This window comes from Lithobates pipiens, unplaced genomic scaffold (genome assembly GCF_037356315.1).
Source record: "Lithobates pipiens isolate NorthernLeopardFrog02 unplaced genomic scaffold, aLitPip1_a1.2 Scaffold_27, whole genome shotgun sequence".
Taxonomy (NCBI): domain Eukaryota; kingdom Metazoa; phylum Chordata; class Amphibia; order Anura; family Ranidae; genus Lithobates; species Lithobates pipiens.
Window position 1 is genome coordinate 223,437,790 of NW_027507788.1, and position 18,450 is coordinate 223,456,239.

Sequence of the window (18,450 nt, forward strand, 5' to 3'; positions counted from 1 at the left end):
CCTTTGTATTGCAGAAGCAGAAAGATGCTATAAATCATTCCCCATGGAAGCGCCGATCTTCCAGGAGGAAGTCTCTCTGTTGATGTAATCCGGCCGCGTTCCCGGGGGATCTCCATAAATCTCTGCCACGAGTCGTACAATATGACAGTTAAATTTGTCCGCCATTGATGTGTTATACTTTCTGCTCGCTGTTCTATAAACTCCGGATTTGTAAAACGGCGTTCTGCATTGTGCGGTGACGGCCCATCAATGTTCCCTTTCCTTATTCAGCAATTATTGGATGCCATTAACGATTTCTGCAGAGGAAGCCAAGAGCTCAAAGCTCAGGGGATATAAAACAGATGAGCCAGTGTATGGTATGGCTATAGGATCTCAGAGACAAGACCACCTAACGTGGCCGATAGGGGGCAGCCAACTCTTCTGGGCCAGTGTATTGCATGGCTATCAGATCCCACTGAGACAAGGCTACCCACTGTGGCCTATAGGGGGCAGACAACTTTACAAGGCCAGTGTATTGAATGGCTAACAGATCTCATATAGATTAGGCTACCCAACGTGGCCTATAGAGGGCAGCCAACTCTTTGGACCAGTGCATCGCATGGCTATCAGATCTCATATAGATTAGGCTAACCAACGTGGCCTATAGAGGGGCAGTGTATCACATGGCTATCAGATCTCATAAAGACAAGGCTACCCACTGTAGCCTATAACGGGCAGCCATCTCTTCAGGGCTAGTGTATGACATGGCTATCAAATCTCATATAGATGGGACTACCCAACGTGGCCTATAGGGGGCAGCTGACTCTCCACGGTCAGTGTGTGGCATAGCTATCAGATCTCATATAGACAAGACTACTCAACATGGCCTATAAGGGGCAGCCAACTCTCCAGAGCCAGTATATAGCAACGCTACCAGATCTCATCTAGATAAGACTACCCAACATGGCCTATAGTGGGCAGCCAACTCTCCAGGACCAGTGTATGGCATGCCTATCAGATCTCATATTGATTAGGCTACCCAAAGCGGCCTATAGGGGGAAGCCAACTCTCCAGGGCCTGGCTATATGGCATGGCTATCAGATCTCATCTAGATAAAACTACCCAACAAGGCCTATAGGGAGCAGCCAACTCTCCAGGACCAGTGTATGGCAAAACTATGAGCTCTCATACAGACAAGGCTATTCAAAGTGGCCTATAGGGGGAAGCCAACTTTCCAGGGCCAGTGCATGGCATGGCTATCAGATCTTACATAGACAAGGCTACCAAATGTAGCCTATAGGGGGCAGCCAACTCTCCGGGACCAGTGCATGCCATGGCTATCAGATCTTATATAGACAAGGCTACCAAACGTAGACTAAAGGGGGTAGCCAACTCTCCGGGACCAGTGTATGGCCTGTCTATCAGATCTCATATAGATTAGGCTACTCAACGCGGCCTATAGGGGGCAGCCAACTCTCCAGGGCCTGGCTATATGGCATGGCTAGCAGATCTCATCTAGATAAGACTACCCAACCAGGTCTATAGGGAGCAGCCAACTATCCAGGGCCAGTGTATGGCAAAGCTATGAGCTCTCATACAGACGAGCCTACTCAAAGTGGCCTATAGGGGGAAGCCAACTCTCCAGGGCCAGTGCATGGCATGGCTATCAGATCTTATATAGACAAGGCTACCAAACGTGGACTAAAGGGGGCAGCCAACTCTCCAGGACCAGTGTAATATATGGCTATCAGATCTCATATAGACAAGGCTACCCAATGTGGCCTCTAGGGGGCAGCCAACTCTCCAGGGCCAGTGAATGGCAAAGCTATGAGCTCTCATACAGACAAGAATACTCAAAGTGGCCTATAGGGGGCAGCCAACTCTCCAGGACCAGTTTATGGCATGGCTATCAGATCTCATATAGATTAGGCTACTCAAATTGGCCTAGGCCTATAGGGGGCAGCCAACTCTCCAAGGCCAGTGCATGGCATATCAGATCTTATATAGACAAGGATACCAAACATGGACTATAGGAGGCAGCCAACTCTACATGACCAGTGTATGGCATGGCTATCAGATCTCATATAGACAAGGCTACCAAACGTGGCCTAGAGTGGGCAGCCATATCCCGTGGCTCCATGGCCTGTAAAGTGGACCTGTGCATTTCCAATGCAGAACAAGGCAACAAATGCACTTAAAGGGTAAGCTCACCTTTACACGAAAAATGACTGACTACACACTGTCAAACCTGACCATAATAAATAAAGAAATATTATATATTTATTTTCTTTAGACGTTATATAACATTATGGGTCTGTATTTCTTGGACTTCACAGCCCCCTATAGAAACTGATATACAATCTTTTGGCATATTGTTAAGATGTCTGTATTTGCTGGTTAGGATTTTTTAAGATACAAAAAGAAGCTGTTTGATCAGAAGTGATGATGTGATCGGCGGTTGCAGCCACAGACAATGGAATTGGAGGCGTTCAGATTTCAGATAAAACCTGGAGATTTATTTCTCTCCACCCAGCAGCTGGCGTTGCAGTTCCTGTGTCTGTTGTTGCAGAATCTTGCAGTGCCGGCTTCCTGCATTCTCTGGCTGCATCATTGTAGGCCGAGCAATAAACAGTGGGATGTCACCGCTATTGCGCCAGTCCATGCTGTATATTAGGGCATGGCAGCCCCCTTATACTAAACAAAATGGAAAGTTCATATAGACATCAATTGGCCCACTCCTGGCCTCTGTATAGTGGTTCTCCTGATAGAAGCCCACCTGACTCCTGGGATAAGACCTCCTGTGTCCTGACTGAGGCACCTCTGACCCCAGGTTGAGACCTCCTGTCTCCCGACTCCTGGCTAGGCACCTCTGACCCTTGGTTGAGACCTCCTTTTTCCCTGAGTGGGGCACCTCCGACACCCAGTTGAGACATCATGTCTCCCAACTCCTGACTGGGGCTCCTCTGACCCCTGGTTGAGAGCTTCTGTCTCCCGACTGCTGACTGGGGCTCCTCTGACCCCCGGATGAGACCTCCTGTCTCCCGACTGCTGACTGGGGCATCTCTGACTCTTGGGTAAGACCTCAAGTTGCCTGGCCGGGGCACCTCTGACCACTGATGAGACTTCCTTTCTCTTGACACCTGGCTAGAGCACCTCTCACTCCTGGTTGAGACTTTCTTTCTCCTGACTGGGGCACCTCTGACAACCAGTTGAGACCCCATGTCTTCTGCCTGGGGGCACCTCTGACCGCTGGCTGAGACCTCCAGTTTCTTGACTCCTGGCTGGGGCACCTCTGACCCCAGGTTGAGACCTCCTGTCTCCCGACTCCTGGCTAGGCACCTCTGACCCTTGGTTGAAACAACCTTTTTCCATGAGTGGGGCACTTCCGACAACCAGTTGAGACATCATGTCTTCCAACTCCTGACTGGGGCTCCTCTAACCCCTGGTTGAGAGCTTCTGTCTCCCGACTGCTGACTGGGGCACCTCTGACTCTTGGGTGAGACCTCAAGTCGCCTGGCCGGGGCACCTCAGACCCCTGGTGAGACCTCCTTTCTCTTGACACCCGGCTAGAGCACCTCTCACTCCTGGTTGAGACTTTCTTTCTCCTGACTGGGGCTCCTCTGACCCCTGGTTGAGAGCTTCTGTCTCCCAACTCCTGACTGGGGCACCCCTGACCCCTGGTTGAGACCTCCTGTCTCCTAGCTGGAGTCCTATCTCGAAAATGGGAGCCCTGAGCTATACTCAGGCTTGGTTTTTAACGACTGTGCACCCCTGTATACTCACACAGACTTCAGGCACCCAGCAAAATCCAGACACAGGGCTAAAGGTTCCATCCCACCCGAGATACTTTGGAACCTTCAAGCTCCAGGCCCCAATTCAGTTTTACAGAGTCCATAGAACGCCAAAAACACAGCTTTCTCCACTTAGAAACGATAGTCTGGAATCGCACTTTAAGCCTTAATGCGAATCCTGTGTAATTTTCTCCTATATTTTCACAGTAGCAAGGCTTCGTCCCAATACTTACCTTTTTCAGAAATCTTTGGGCCTGTCACGTGACACACGGGGTCCACTACTCCTCTTCTCTGGCACTGGTTGGTACTTAATGGTGGAGAATTACTGCTGATCAGGTGACGTCAGTGCCATGTGCATCATTACACTGTGAATGTGGGGTGCCAACACCCATAATGCCTTGTACTCACACTATGTCCTCGAGGCTCATGGCTGAGGACATTTGGTGAGGACTCTTGGGTAAGAGAACAAAAAGCCCATCAGTATTCTGATCAGCAGAGGTGCATGTTGATGTGAGCTTTGGATTGTGGTGCGTCTATGGATGGATCTGAGTCAAAATGTTGGATGAATTAAAAAAAAGCTTTACTTCACTGAAAAAACACCTTTCGTGGCCCACAACTTCCACTTGCTCAGTTTAGGGCAATATACAAAAAAGTCTGCAGGTACAAATTATATAAAATGCAAGACAGTTCAAATGTGTTTAATATTTTACAGGAGCTATGCTCTATGTAACTTGTACCCTAAGACTTTTTTACATCACGCTAGACCCCTCTCACCAGGTCTTAGTCATACGGAGAGCAGGGGACCCTCTATTTATGTATGAATTACCCTCTGGATTGGTAAACAAACATGTTGTCACCGGCTTCCAAATGCTATTGGTTTAGTCTTGGATATGGAATGAGATTTAGTGATGTCACTACTTTGCTGCCTATATCCTTGCTGGAGCAAAGCCCTGCCTCCACCAAGATGGCCACCTCCATACAGAGACAGTGCAGAACAGAGAATAGTAAGTCAGTAATAAGAAAAAGATGGGCTGCATGGAGCCCACAGGTCATATTGGTGACTCGTCCTCTACCCTCGGCCTGCCTCGGCCTGCCTTTCTAGAGTTCAGTTCCTCCACTTGCCAACCTCGCTATTGCCGAATGACGGCTACAGCGCAGCCGTCCAGTTCTATTGATGTTCTCCCAAAACCGAGAGCCCGGGCACAGCTGATCACAGATCGGGGTAAAGGGCCAACCACAGTGACCCTTTACCATGTAATCAGCTGTGTCCAATCACAGCTGATCGTGATGTAAACATAAGTCAGTTATCGACATTGCTTTCCTTGCGCTTACAGCGAGAGGAGAGCCGGTAACCGGCTTGTGGGAAAGGGACATCCACACAGGGCACTGATTATCGGAGTTCTAATTATCAGTGCCCATCAGCGCCTCTATCGGTGCAGCCTCATTAGTGCCGCCTCATCGGTGCCTTCCAGTGCCGCCTCATTTGTGCCCATCAGTGCCTCCTCATCAGTGCCACCTATCAGTGCCCTTCAGTGCCTTCTCATCAGTCCCTTACAGCGCCGCCTCATTTGTGCTGCCTATCAGTGCACTTCAGTGCCGCCTCATCAGTGCCTTTGAATGCCTCCTCATCAATGTCCATCAGGGCAGCCTGTCAGTGCGGCCTATCAGCGCCCATCAGTGCAGCCTCATCAGTGAAGGGACATCCCGCCTGATAACCAAGGCACTGATTATCAGAGTCCTAATTATCAGTGCAGCCCCATCAGTGCCACCTATCAGTGCCCTTCAGTGCCATCTATCAGTGCCCATCAGTGCCTCCTATCAGTGCAGCCTCATTGGTGCCTTCCAGTGCCTCATTTGTGCCCATCAGGGCAGCCTATCAGTGCTGCCTATCAGTGCCCTTCAGTGCCTTCTCGTCAGTGCCTTCCAGTGCCGCCTCATTTGTGCCGCCCATCAGTGCCCTTCAGTGCCGCCTCATCAGTGCCTTTGAGTTCCTCCTCATCAGTGTCCATCAGGGCAGCCTATCAGCGCCCATCAGTGCAGCTTCATCAGTAAAGGACAAAAATTACCTTCTTGCAAAATTTTATAACAAACTATGAAAAAAATATATACCGTATATTTTTCAAAATGTTTGGTCTTTTTTCATTTGTTTAGCAAAAATAAAAAAAACCCAGCGGTGATTAAATACCACCAAAAGAAAGTTTTATTTATGTGAAAAAAAATCATAAAAATGTCATTTGGGTACAATGTCACATGACCGCGTAATTGTCATTCAAAGTGTGACAGCGCTGAAAGCTGAAAATCGACCTGGGCAGGAAGGGGGTGAGATTGCCCCGTATTGAAGGGGTTAAGAACAGAATCCACACTCTGTGAAAAGACCTCCGGTGCAGATTTAGAACAATCAATTGCAAACAAAGTTGTGATGAATGATTCATCTGATGAAGTCACAGAGGGATCGCATCGCTCAGATCCTGCCAAACGCGACTCTTCCTTTCTGGTTGGTGCCATCCTCATTCGCTCGATCTGCTTTCACTAAAACAGGGATTAATATGAATTATTTACCCGCAAACCATTGTTCTCTCTCCACTTCAACGTTTCTTTTCCCAGACATAACGCGCTGAATTACGGCGAGAGTCATCGCTGTCAGTTCCGAGGGCAGAACTTCATGAAAAAAATATGAAAGCTGAAATATCGACTCATTAATCATAAATTATTTAAAAAAAAATCCTATTATTAGGCTGTTATAATATGTTCTGCATGTGTGGAAAATGATTCTGTTCTTGTGTGCCGTTATCCCAGTGCTCCCCTCTGATATAGAGCTGCCTGGACAGACTGTGGCATCCTTCTCAGGGTCTGTATGTATTGCTCCGTGTCACAGCCCCTCCCACATGAAAAATACTTAAAGGGTATGTACCCACCCCCCCCCCCCCCCCCAAACAATTAACTTATTTTATTTGTTCCCTTTTGGTCTTCTCAGTGCTGGGATCAGGGGCTTTAATATACACTCCCACCTGCTATAGTAGCCAGGAGTGCTACGCCACTTGTCTGCTTTCAGGTGGAAGTGATCAGGCAGCTTTGAGGCTGACTGATTACTTCAACAACCAGCACAACATGCCCCCCCCCCCCATGTGTATGACTCCCTATCTCTATCCCGAGCTCCATAGACTCATCTTCATGTTTGGGGCGGCCATGGAGGATGTCATAGGGTAGGGCTGAGTTTCCTGGTCTGAAGTGATCATTTCCTAAGACCGACGGTAATGGGTAGGGTGGAGCTTCCTGGTCCGAAGTGCTCATTTCGCAAGACTGATGGCACTGGGTAGGTTGGACCTTCCAGGTCCGAAGTGTTCATTTCCCAAGACTGCTGGAACTGGATAGGGCGAGCTTCCTGGTCTGAAGTGGTAATTTCCCAAGACTCCTGGTACTGGGTAGGGTGGACCTTCCAGGTCCGAAGTGTTCATTTCCCAAGACTGCCGAAACTGGGTAGGGCGGAGCTTCCTGGTCTGAAGTGATCATTTCCCAAGACCGACAGCAATGAGTAGGATGGAGCTTCCAGGTCCGAAGTGTTCATTTCCCAGGACTGTCAGCACTGGGTAGGGCTGAGCTTCCTGGTCCAAAGTGGTTATTTCCCAAGACTGGCAGCGTTGAGTAAGGCGGATCTTCCTGGTCTGAAGTGATCATTTCCCAAGACCGACAGCAATGAGTAGGGTGGAGCTTCCAGGTCCGAAGTGTTCATTTCCCAAGACTGCTGGAACTGGATAGGGCGAGCTTCCTGGTCTGAAGTGGTAATTTCCCAAGACTCCTGGTACTGGGTAGGGTGGACCTTCCAGGTCCGAAGTGTTCATTTCCCAAGACTGCCGAAACTGGGTAGGGCGGAGCTTCCTGGTCCGAAGTGGTCATTTCCCAAGACTGCCGAAACTGGGTAGGGCGGAGCTTCCTGGTCTGAAGTGATCATTTCCCAAGACCGACAGCAATGAGTAGGGTGGAGCTTCCAGGTCCGAAGTGTTCATTTCCCAAGACTGTCAGCACTGGGTAGGGCCGAGCTTCCTGGTCCAAAGTGGTTATTTCCCAAGACTGGCAGCGTTGAGTAAGGCGGATCTTCCTGGTCCAAAGTGTTAATTTTCCAAGACTGCCGGTGTCTTATCATATAAGGTCCCCCATCAGATAGCGTCCGCTGTGTACTGCGCATGCGCAGTACACAGCAACACAGATTCCGAAAATAGCCGAGGATGAACGGCGCCTGCGCACTGAGTCCAGGTTCTATCCCCACCATCCAAGTGGACATAGAGTAGGAATAAAAAAGAGCCGAGCGCAGCGAGGCCGAGCCTGAAGCGTGGCGAGTGAAGCTCGCCCGCGAGGGGCCGTCTAATTTTCACAACCCTATGTCCGCTTGGATGCTGGGGCTACCACCTCCACTCACGGCGCAGGCGCCGTTCAGCTTCGGAAATTTTACGAAGCTTCTTCTGCCCCGTACTGCGCATGCGCGGTACAAGGCGGACGCTATATGATGGCCTGACTCAATATGCCAGAACACCTGCACTAGGTAGGGAGGAGCTTTAACATATGGATGACCATATGTACACCGTATGTGCACTTTTTGGTGTGCACTTATTTTTTTTTGCACCAGGTGGACCAGGGGTCTCACACTGGTGGCCCTCCAGCTTTTGCCAAACTACAAGTCCCATGAGGCATTGCAAGGCGGACCATTACAAGCATGACTCCCACAGGTAGCAGCATGATGAGACTTGTAGTTTCCCAACAGCTGGAGGGCCGCCAGTTTGAGACCCCTGGAAACACTGCACAACTGTGCAACAACCACGTGCATTACACGGTTGCAGTGCAGCCCTATTCTCTTCTATTCTATTCATCTCGGGGAGAATCATTTTTTTCCTGCAAAACGGCACGTGGGCAACCCCACCCAGTTGCCTTCAGGGGGTGTGGCTGGGAAAAGGCAGCAAAAATACAGATAGAATAGATGGTCTATATTTGCACGCTTTACTGAGATCACAAGATAAGATCTATGCTGGTTGGTTTACAGAACAAAGCTATTAGGAAATACTGGAACACTCAAATCAAACAAACAGCAATGACTGGCATTGTAGGGAAGATAAATAGGATACAAAGTTACATAGGAACACCGCAGTAGTTTCTAGGTTACCCAGCAAAGATAAATATCACCATAGAGGAGTACATACAGAGCTCAGCAGCAGATACCATATCATACCATACTACAGCACCTCTCCCCATATAGAAAGTTAGACCTGCATGGAATCAAAAAGCCAAAAATGGATTTCTGTGCTTCATCTGGGGAAATGTTCACCACTCCCCAAAAATGTGAACAAACTCAGAATGACAGCCCTTCATATATTCCTATAGAATATCCACTAGAGGGCGTCTGATCCATTACTTTTGCTGCACTTTCGTGTTTGGGGCTGGCAATTCAATTCAGGATGTGATTGGGTAAAGAAAGGGTAGCAGCACAGCGATAGGCTCATCCACAGGTCAGTCAACCTCATATCAGATGCCACATATCAGTGCTGCCTCAGTGCCCATTAGTGCAGCCCATCAGTGCCGGCAATCAATGCCCATCAGTGCTGCCTCATCAGTGCCCATCAGTGCAAAACCTCTATCTGTTTAAAAAAAAAAATGATACAAATGTCACATGAGTACAGTGTGGGGGGGGGGGGAGTGCCCAGTAGGCCAGCGGTTAAGGTAAAAGGCACCCACGTCCCTAAACACCGACTCCTATAACACCTGGCTTACCAGCGCTGTGTGTGTCTATAGAAGCACACAGCCGGCTCAGGAGTGCACATGCATACTTTCCTCTGTAGCACCCCGCTTGCTAAGGAGGCACTGGAAGCCAGGAGAAGCTGAAAGCGCCAGCGGAGGACTTCCAGAAGAGCAGAAGGCATTGCTTTCTGTATCATTGTATAGAGCAGGTACGTATTACTCCTTTATATTAAAAAATATATAGAATAAAATAGACTTTAGTATCATTTTACACCTGTTATTATACCTCTACCTGCGTCTTTACACCCCTCTGCAGTGGCAGAGCTACCAAGGCCACAAAGGTTGCACTTGCATTCAGCCACTATCGGGGGGGGGCCCCAGACCCTGCACTGACAGTTCCCCCTCCCTCCTCTCTTGCACAAATGGGGAGAGGAGAGAGAAAATCTGCTCCTCCTCCTCCCGCCCCTCCTGTGTGTGCACCGCAAGAAGTGTGAATTTGATAATTTCGCTGCTGGGCTTCCCACTCCCCGCAGTGCACATAGGAGGAGAGGGGCAGGAGGAAAAGGAGCAGAATGGCTCTCTCCTCTCCCATCCGTACAAGGGAGGAGGAAGGGGGGAACATTCAGTGCAGGCTCTGGGCTGTATGAGAGAGACACTCTCAGCTCAGAGTCCTGCTGAGGAGGCACTAATAGGCAGTACTAATGGGTGCTGAAAGGCGGAATTGATGGGTACTGATAAGTGGCACTGATAGTTGGCATTGATGAGCACTGATAAGCAGCACTGATGAGCACTGATAGGTGGTACTGATGGGCACTGATAGATAGCATTGATGAGCACTGATAGGCTGCACTAATGGGTATTAATAGGTGGCAGGTGGTATTAAAGGACACTGATAGGTGGCATTGATGAACACTGATAGGCAGCACTGATAGGTAGTATTGATGAGCACTAATGGGCATTGATAGATGGCATTGATGAGCATTGATAGGCAGCACTGAAAGGCATTGATGGGTGGCACTGTTGAGCATTAATAGGTGGCATTGATAGGCGGTACTGATGGGCACTGATAGGTGGAATTGATGAGCACTGATGGGCACTGAGAGGTGGCATTGATGAGCACTGATAGGCAGCACTGATAGGTGGTATTGATGGGCACTGACAGGTGTATTGATGGGCAATGATAGGCGGCATTGATGGGCACTGATTATCAGTGTTAACAAGTCTTCCCAGCTACTAAGGTTTCTCCTTTCCTCACACAGACACAGCGTGAGAGGAAAGGCAAGTCTGTTTACATGTGATCAGCTGATCACATGGTAAAGGGCCGTCGTGATTGGTCCTTTACTGTGATCTGTGATCAGTTTTGTCATAAAGACACAGCAGTCACAGAGCGCACTGGATGCCAGGGGGCACGTGAGAGGCAGGGTTCTGGGATGATGTCCAAGGACGCCCTCCCAGAACTAGAAGCACGGGGGCTTGGATGGAAGGGGGGTGGGCCCTTCATGGTTTCTTGCACCGGGGCCCTGAAGGTTCTAGTTACCCCTCTGCCCCTCTGCTACCCGTGTTATGTACATTTCATACCAATATCTCCTCTGACTTGTAATTGTATCTCTACAGCCTGAAAACACCTCGTTATGATGGGAAATAAAACCCGTCAGTCCGCCGGGTGAAGACGGGTCGCAGCTCACCTGTGTATTTGGGATCCACTCCAGAGCCCCCAGGAAGATCTGATATCCGGCCGAGTCCCCGGCGCCGTGCTTCAATCTCTGGGGGTGTTGTGGAACCACCCGACTTTCTGCGAAAACCGCTCCCCACTCTGACATCTTGTTTGTTTGGTTTCTCAGAGATCCACCTAGAAATTACAGAAAAAAGATGTTTTGAGAAATCCGAATATTACCTTTAAAAGCACGTCGGCTGCCCCAATCCGGGAACAGAATGTTCGTATGTGAAGTAGTCCTGAACTGGATGCCCCTCCCCCAACTGAACACCATTGTCTGCCCCGAGTGTCATCAGAAATGACAACTGTCTGTTTTCAAAAATAAATAGGGTTTTTACAATTTCGATTCTTTGTTACCTCTCAGTGCTGATCTCCTGCAGTCTCTTTGCAGCCACTTCCTGCACAGGGATGTGCAAATCATATCACCCGACGCCCAGGACATAGAGGCCGGACAGGTGTTTTTTTTTTGTTTTGTTTTTTTAACATTTAACCCTGTTGCGGGAAAGGCAGCCCCTTTTAGGCTCTATTCACACCTGGGCATTTTTGTGGTGCGTGAAGCTTGTCAAGCTCCTGCTCCTTTTTGGGTGACAAGCTTCAAGTAATCTGATTTGCCGCAACTGCCTTTTAGGCGCCATTAAAAATAATGAGAGCCAATCGGTGTTCGTCACACTGCAGGGTCTCTCCCTCCCAGTGATGCCTGTCAGTGCCCATCAGTACCTCCTCATCAGTGCCGTCTATCTGTGCCACCTATCAGTACACATCAATGATGCCTGTCAGTGCCCATTAGTACCTCCTCATCAGTGCTGCCTATCAGTTCAAATCAGTGCCCGACAGTGCTGCCTATCAGTACCCGACCATGCCGCATATCTGTGCCCATAAGCGCTGCCAAACAGAGCCACCTATCAGTCAATATTAGAGCTGCCTATCAGTGCCATCAATCAGTGCCCAATCTGCCTATCTGTGCCACATATCAGTACACATAAATGATGCCTGTCAGTGCCCATCAGTACTGCCTATCAGTGTAAATCAGTGCCCGACAGTGCCGCCTATCAGTACCCGACTATGCTGCTTATCTGTGCCCATGAGTGCTGCCAATCAGAGGCACCTATCAGTGCACAGCAGTGCCCTCTATCTGTGCTACTTATTACACATCAATGATGCCTGTCAGTGCCCATCAGTACCTCCTCATCAATGCCACCTATCAGTGCCCACCAGTGCCGTCTATTTGTGCCACCAATCAGTACACATCAATTATGCCTGTCAGTGCCTACTAGTACCCCCTCATCAATGCCGCCTATCAGTGCTATCAGTGCCGTCTATTTGTGCCACCTGTCAGTACACATCAATGATGCCTGTCAGTGCCCACTAGTACCCCCTCATCAATGCCGCCTATCTGTGCCACCTATCAGTACGCATCAATGATGCCCATCAGTGCCTCCTCATCAATGCTGCCTATCAGTGCCGCCTATCGGTGCCCATCAGTGCTGCCTATCAGTACCCAACCATGCCGTTTATCTGTGCCCATAAGTGCTGCCAATCAGAGCCACCTATCAGTGCACATCAGTGCTGTATATCAGTGCCTCCTCATCAGAGCCCATCAGTGAAAGAGGAAAAATTACTTATTTACAAAATTTTACAGCAGAAACTAAAAAAAATAAAATAAAAAAAAATGTATTTCACAATTTTCTTTTTTTTTCGTTTGTTTAGCAAAAAATCAAAAATACCATAAGAATAATAAAACATAAACACAAAAATACCACCAAAAGAAAACAATTATAAAAAATGTCATATATATATATATATATATATATATATATATATATATATATATATATATATATATATATATATATATATATATATATATATATATATATATATATATATATATATATATATATATATATATATACATACAGTGTAGCATGACTGCGCAATTGTCATTCAAAGTGTGACAGTGCTGAAAATCGGCCTGGGCAGGGGGAAGGTGGGGGAAGGTGCCCGGTAGGCAAGTGGCTAAAACCCTGAGATATTCCTAAAAGCACCTCCGATATAAAACATGTATAACATTTTAGTGATTGGGTTTACATACACTTTAACATGTTTGAGTGATTGTAAACCCTCCATATCCCCAGTGAAGTGACCGGCCTCAGGTGATATACAGTGATGAGAAAAATCCTCCTACATCAGTTGTACCTGTTTATCTGCAACCCTCTCTTCTCTACATTCGCTCAATGTGCAGAATTTATACAGCTAGTCTCAAAGTTCAGAAAAAGTGAGGTGGGGAGCTGAAATTATACTCTACAGAGCTCAGTGAGGAGAGCTCTGAAAACTGATTGGAAAGAAGGAACAGACCCCCCTAAACACGGCAAACAGGACCAACGCTGAGGCTGTCAATCACAGGCTCTGTGCTGGAGCTCTCTCCCCTGTCACCTTTTTATCATTTGGTGTCAGGAAAACGTGTCAGAAGTGACTCATGCAGACAGCAGAGGAAGGAGGCAGCAGACAGAAATGACACTCAGTGCTCTGTACTGAGACAAGTACACACTATAGAGCATGTGTCAAACACTAGACCCGAGGACCGAATCTGGCCCATCAGGCCATTTCATGTGGCCCTCGCACCCAGGGCCCTTTTTAGCCAGAACCTGGCGGAAGCCCTAAACCCTGCACTCTGTACACAGCACGCCCCTGAGCTCTGCACTCTGTACACAGCACGCCCGTGAGCGCTGCACTCTGTACACAGCACGCCCGTGAGCGCTGCACTCTGTACACAGCACGCCCGTGAGCGCTGCACTCTGTACACAGCACGCCCCGTGAGCGCTGCACTCTGTACACAGCACGCCCCGTGAGCGCTGCACTCTGTACACAGCACGCCCCGGGACGCTGCACTCTGTACACAGCACGCCCCGGGACGCTGCACTCTGTACACAGCACGCCCCGGGACGCTGCACTCTGTACACAGCACGCCCCGGGACGCTGCACTCTGTACACAGCACGCCCCGGGACGCTGCACTCTGTACACAGCACGCCCCGGGACGCTGCACTCTGTACACAGCACGCCCCGGGACGCTGCACTCTGTACACAGCACGCCCCGGGACGCTGCACTCTGTACACAGCACGCCCCGGGACGCTGCACTCTGTACACAGCACGCCCCGGGACGCTGCACTCTGTACACAGCACGCCCCAAAACGCAGCGGAAGCCCTAAACCCTGCACTCTGTACACAGCACGCCCCTGAGCTCTGCACTCTGTACACAGCACGCCCCGGGACGCTGCACTCTGTACACAGCACGCCCCGGGACGCTGCACTCTGTACACAGCACGCCCCGGGACGCTGCACTCTGTACACAGCACGCCCCGGGACGCTGCACTCTGTACACAGCACGCCCCGGGACGCTGCACTCTGTACACAGCACGCCCCGGGACGCTGCACTCTGTACACAGCACGCCCCGGGACGCTGCACTCTGTACACAGCACGACCCGGGACGCTGCACTCTGTACACAGCACGACCCAAAATGCAGCGGAAGCCCTAAACCCTGCACTCTGTACGGATCACGCCCCTGAACTCTGCCCTCTGTACGGATCACGCCCCTGAACTCTGCCCTCTGTACGGATCACGCCCCTGAACTCTGCCCTCTGTACGGATCACGCCCCTGAACTCTGCCCTCTGTACGGATCACGCCCCTGAACTCTGCCCTCTGTACGGATCACGCCCCTGAACTCTGCCCTCTGTACGGATCACGCCCCTGAACTCTGCCCTCTGTACGGATCACGCCCCTGAACTCTGCCCTCTGTACGGATCACGCCCCTGAACTCTGCCCTCTGTACGGATCACGCCCCTGAACTCTGCCCTCTGTACGGATCACGCCCCTGAACTCTGCCCTCTGTACGGATCACGCCCCTGAACTCTGCCCTCTGTACGGATCACGCCCCTGAACTCTGCCCTCTGTACGGATCACGCCCCTGAACTCTGCCCTCTGTACGGATCACACCCCTGAACTCTGCCCTCTGTACGGATCACACCCCTGAACTCTGCCCTCTGTACGGATCACACCCCTGAACTCTGCCCTCTGTACGGATCACACCCCTGAACTCTGCCCTCTGTACGGATCACACCCCTGAACTCTGCCCTCTGTACGGATCACACCCCTGAACTCTGCTCTCTGTACGGATCACACCCCTGACCACTGCACCCTACACGGATCACATCCCTGACCTCTGCACACTGTATGGATCACATTCCCTGACCTCTGCCCTCTGTATGGATCACATTCCCTGACCTCTGCCCTCTGTATGGATCACATTCCCTGACCTCTGCCCTCTGTACGGATCACACCCCTGAACTCTGCCCTCTGTACGGATCACACCCCTGAACTCTGCCCTCTGTACGGATCACACCCCTGAACTCTGCCCTCTGTACGGATCACACCCCTGAACTCTGCCCTCTGTACGGATCACACCCCTGACCACTGCACCCTACACGGATCACATCCCTGACCTCTGCACACTGTATGGATCACATTCCCTGACCTCTGCACACTGTACGGATCACACCCCTGACCTCTGCACACTGTATGGATCACACCTCTGACCTCTGCATGCTGTACAGACCGCACCCCTGACCTCTGCACTCAGCAAACCCCTGAACTCTGCACTCTGTACACAGCACACCCCAAAACTCTGCACACAGCACACCCCTAAACTCTGCACTCTATACACTGTACGGGTCACACCTCTGACCTCTGCACGCTGCACAGAACACACCCCTGAACTCTGCACTCTGTACACAGCACACCCCGGAACTCTGCACCATGTACACAGCACACCCCAGAACTCTGCACTCTGTGCATAGGGCACCCCTGAACCCTGCATTCTGTGCATAGGGCACCCCTGAACCCTGCACACTGTACGGATTACACCCCTGAACTCTGAATTTTGTGAATAGGGCACCCCTTACTCTTTAACTCTGCACTATATCCGTAGCTCACCCCTGAACTCTGGGGTGGGGAGTGCTTGAGCTCCTGCACCTATTCTCAGAGAAAGAAAAGCTGTGGATACATTTATATCATTTTACAGATACCACCAGCCTTTCGCGGGCAACCACAATGCTGATTGAATGAAATTGAGTTTGACAATTCCGCTATAGAGGGATGTGCTTTGTTCATATTTTATGTCTGAGGTTTACAACCACTTTAAAAAAAAAAATGGCTGCACAATTACTTTTAGAACCAATACACTTATCTATTTCGGCTTACTAGTGTTCATTGGTTCAGCCAGAACCGTCCTGCCGATGTGTAAACCAAGTCGACACTTTGAAGTCAGTAAATCCAATCTATATGAGACAAGCAACTGTCCTCTAATCCCATACCGCCCGGGCCATATGTGACACCATGATTACAATTTCTAATTTCCTGGAATCGTCTCGGAGTCCATAGTGATGGTACAAAGCCTCATTCTGTAGTAATGTGTTCATTGTTTACATTGATGACATCAATAAATCCCCTAATCCCCCCGGAATGGATTAGCTAACAGTTGGCGGCTCTGGATATCATGATTCTCAGGGTAGGAACGACCCGACGGGTTCACTAAAGTGTACAGCTGGCGGAGAACGGCCCACCGATCGGATTTCTCCAATTAGAGCCAAACTAAATCTGTCATTAAAAAAAAAATAAACAAAATGTGATCAGATAAGTATTTATAGCATCAGAGGCTCTGGGTGTCCCTTCCCCTGCCTGCTAGAAGGTCTTATGAATCGGACGCGGACAGCCACGCATGCGTAGTAGGGATGTGCCGATTTGCTGGGGCTGTTTTGCAACCTATGCGGTGAACCACATTGAAGTCTATGGGGCTGGGGGGGGGAATATTTAACCCATGAGTGCTCAACCTGCGGTCCTGCAGCAGTTGCGGAACTACAAGTCCCATCATGCCTCTGCCTGTGGGAGTCATGCTTGTAACTGTAAGCCTTGCAATGCCTCATGGGACTTGTAGTTCTGCAACAGCTGGGGAGCCACCGGTTGAGCGCCCATGCGTCTAACCACTTCCACTTCTGAAAGTTTTACCCCCTTCTGCTATGTATCTTTTGGTTAAAAAAAAATACCAATAAGTGTATATTAATTGGTTTGTGTGAAAGTTAAAGAGTCTACAAACTAAGGTATATAGAGTGGAATTTTATTTATTTATTTTTTATTAGTAATGGCAGTGATCAGCGGCTTTTAATGGGACTGTGATAGTACAGAAGGCAATCTGACACTAATGCCATGTACACAGGATCAGAATATCGCCGGACTTTGCAGCGGAGGTCCGTCAGACTTTCCGACTGAGCGAGCTTGCCCACACATGACCGGACGTTTCCGCCGGACAATCTGCCGTACTTTTGAGAAGACCCCGAAGTCGGAAGAAGACCCCCGGAGCTGTCTAATAAACTACTTAAAAAACCTGTGTTGTGTGTTTTTTTTATTACCACTTTCTCCCCCCAGGTGAATGGTTAGGGGTACGATATACCCCATACTCATTCACATAGGGTGGGGGGGCCGGGATCTGGGGGCCCCTTATTAAAAGGGGGCTCCCGGATTCCGATAAGCCCCCTGCCCGCAGACCCCGACAACCAACGGCCAGGGTTGTCGGGAAGAGGCCCTTGTCCTCATCAACATGGGGACAAGGTGCTTTGGGGTGGGGGGGCACAGGGCCCCCCTTCCCCAAAACACTAACCCCATGTTGAGGGCACATGTTCTGGTACGGTTCAGGAGGGGGCACTCGCTCGTCCCCATCCCCTTTTTCTGACTGGCTGGGCTGCGTGCTCGGATAAGGGTCTGGTATGGACTTTGGGGGGACCCCCACGCCGTTTTTCGGCGTAGGGGTTACCCTTAAAACCCATACCAGGTGACAGGGCTCGCAAGGTGTCAATCTTGCCAATGGAGGCGGTGACATTGACTTTCTTTCGCTAGTCCCGACCTGAAGTCACGTTCAAAATTAACGGACTTTAGTCCGTGTGTGGGCAAGTCCGTTCATTTGGAAAGTCCGGCGGACTAGCACACGAGCGAATTGCCCGCTGGAAAGCCGAGTCCGGCAGACAATTTTGAGTCAAGTCTTCTTTCAAAGTCTGCCGGACTTTGGGGAATGAAAAAGTCAGCCGGAGCCCACACACGGTCAAATTGTCCGGCGGACCAGAGTCTAAGCCCTTGTACACACGGTCGTAGATTCCGACAACCAAATCCGTCGGATTTTGTCCGTCGGATCTTG

The 18,450-nt window shown here is 49.9% G+C and overlaps 1 protein-coding gene across 2 annotated transcripts in view; it reads right to left on the reverse strand.

Annotated features, from left to right (window-relative positions):
- Positions 1-18,450, reverse strand: part of NPHP4 (nephrocystin 4) — a 570,758-nt gene that overhangs the window by 541,299 nt on the left and 11,009 nt on the right. For both annotated transcript variants that reach the window (XM_077458285.1, XM_077458284.1), the window contains exon 2: positions 11,180-11,343. In XM_077458285.1, coding sequence (XP_077314411.1) covers positions 11,180-11,314 — 135 coding nt within the window. In that variant the 5' untranslated portion in view covers positions 11,315-11,343. The remainder of the gene's footprint in view (positions 1-11,179; positions 11,344-18,450) is intronic.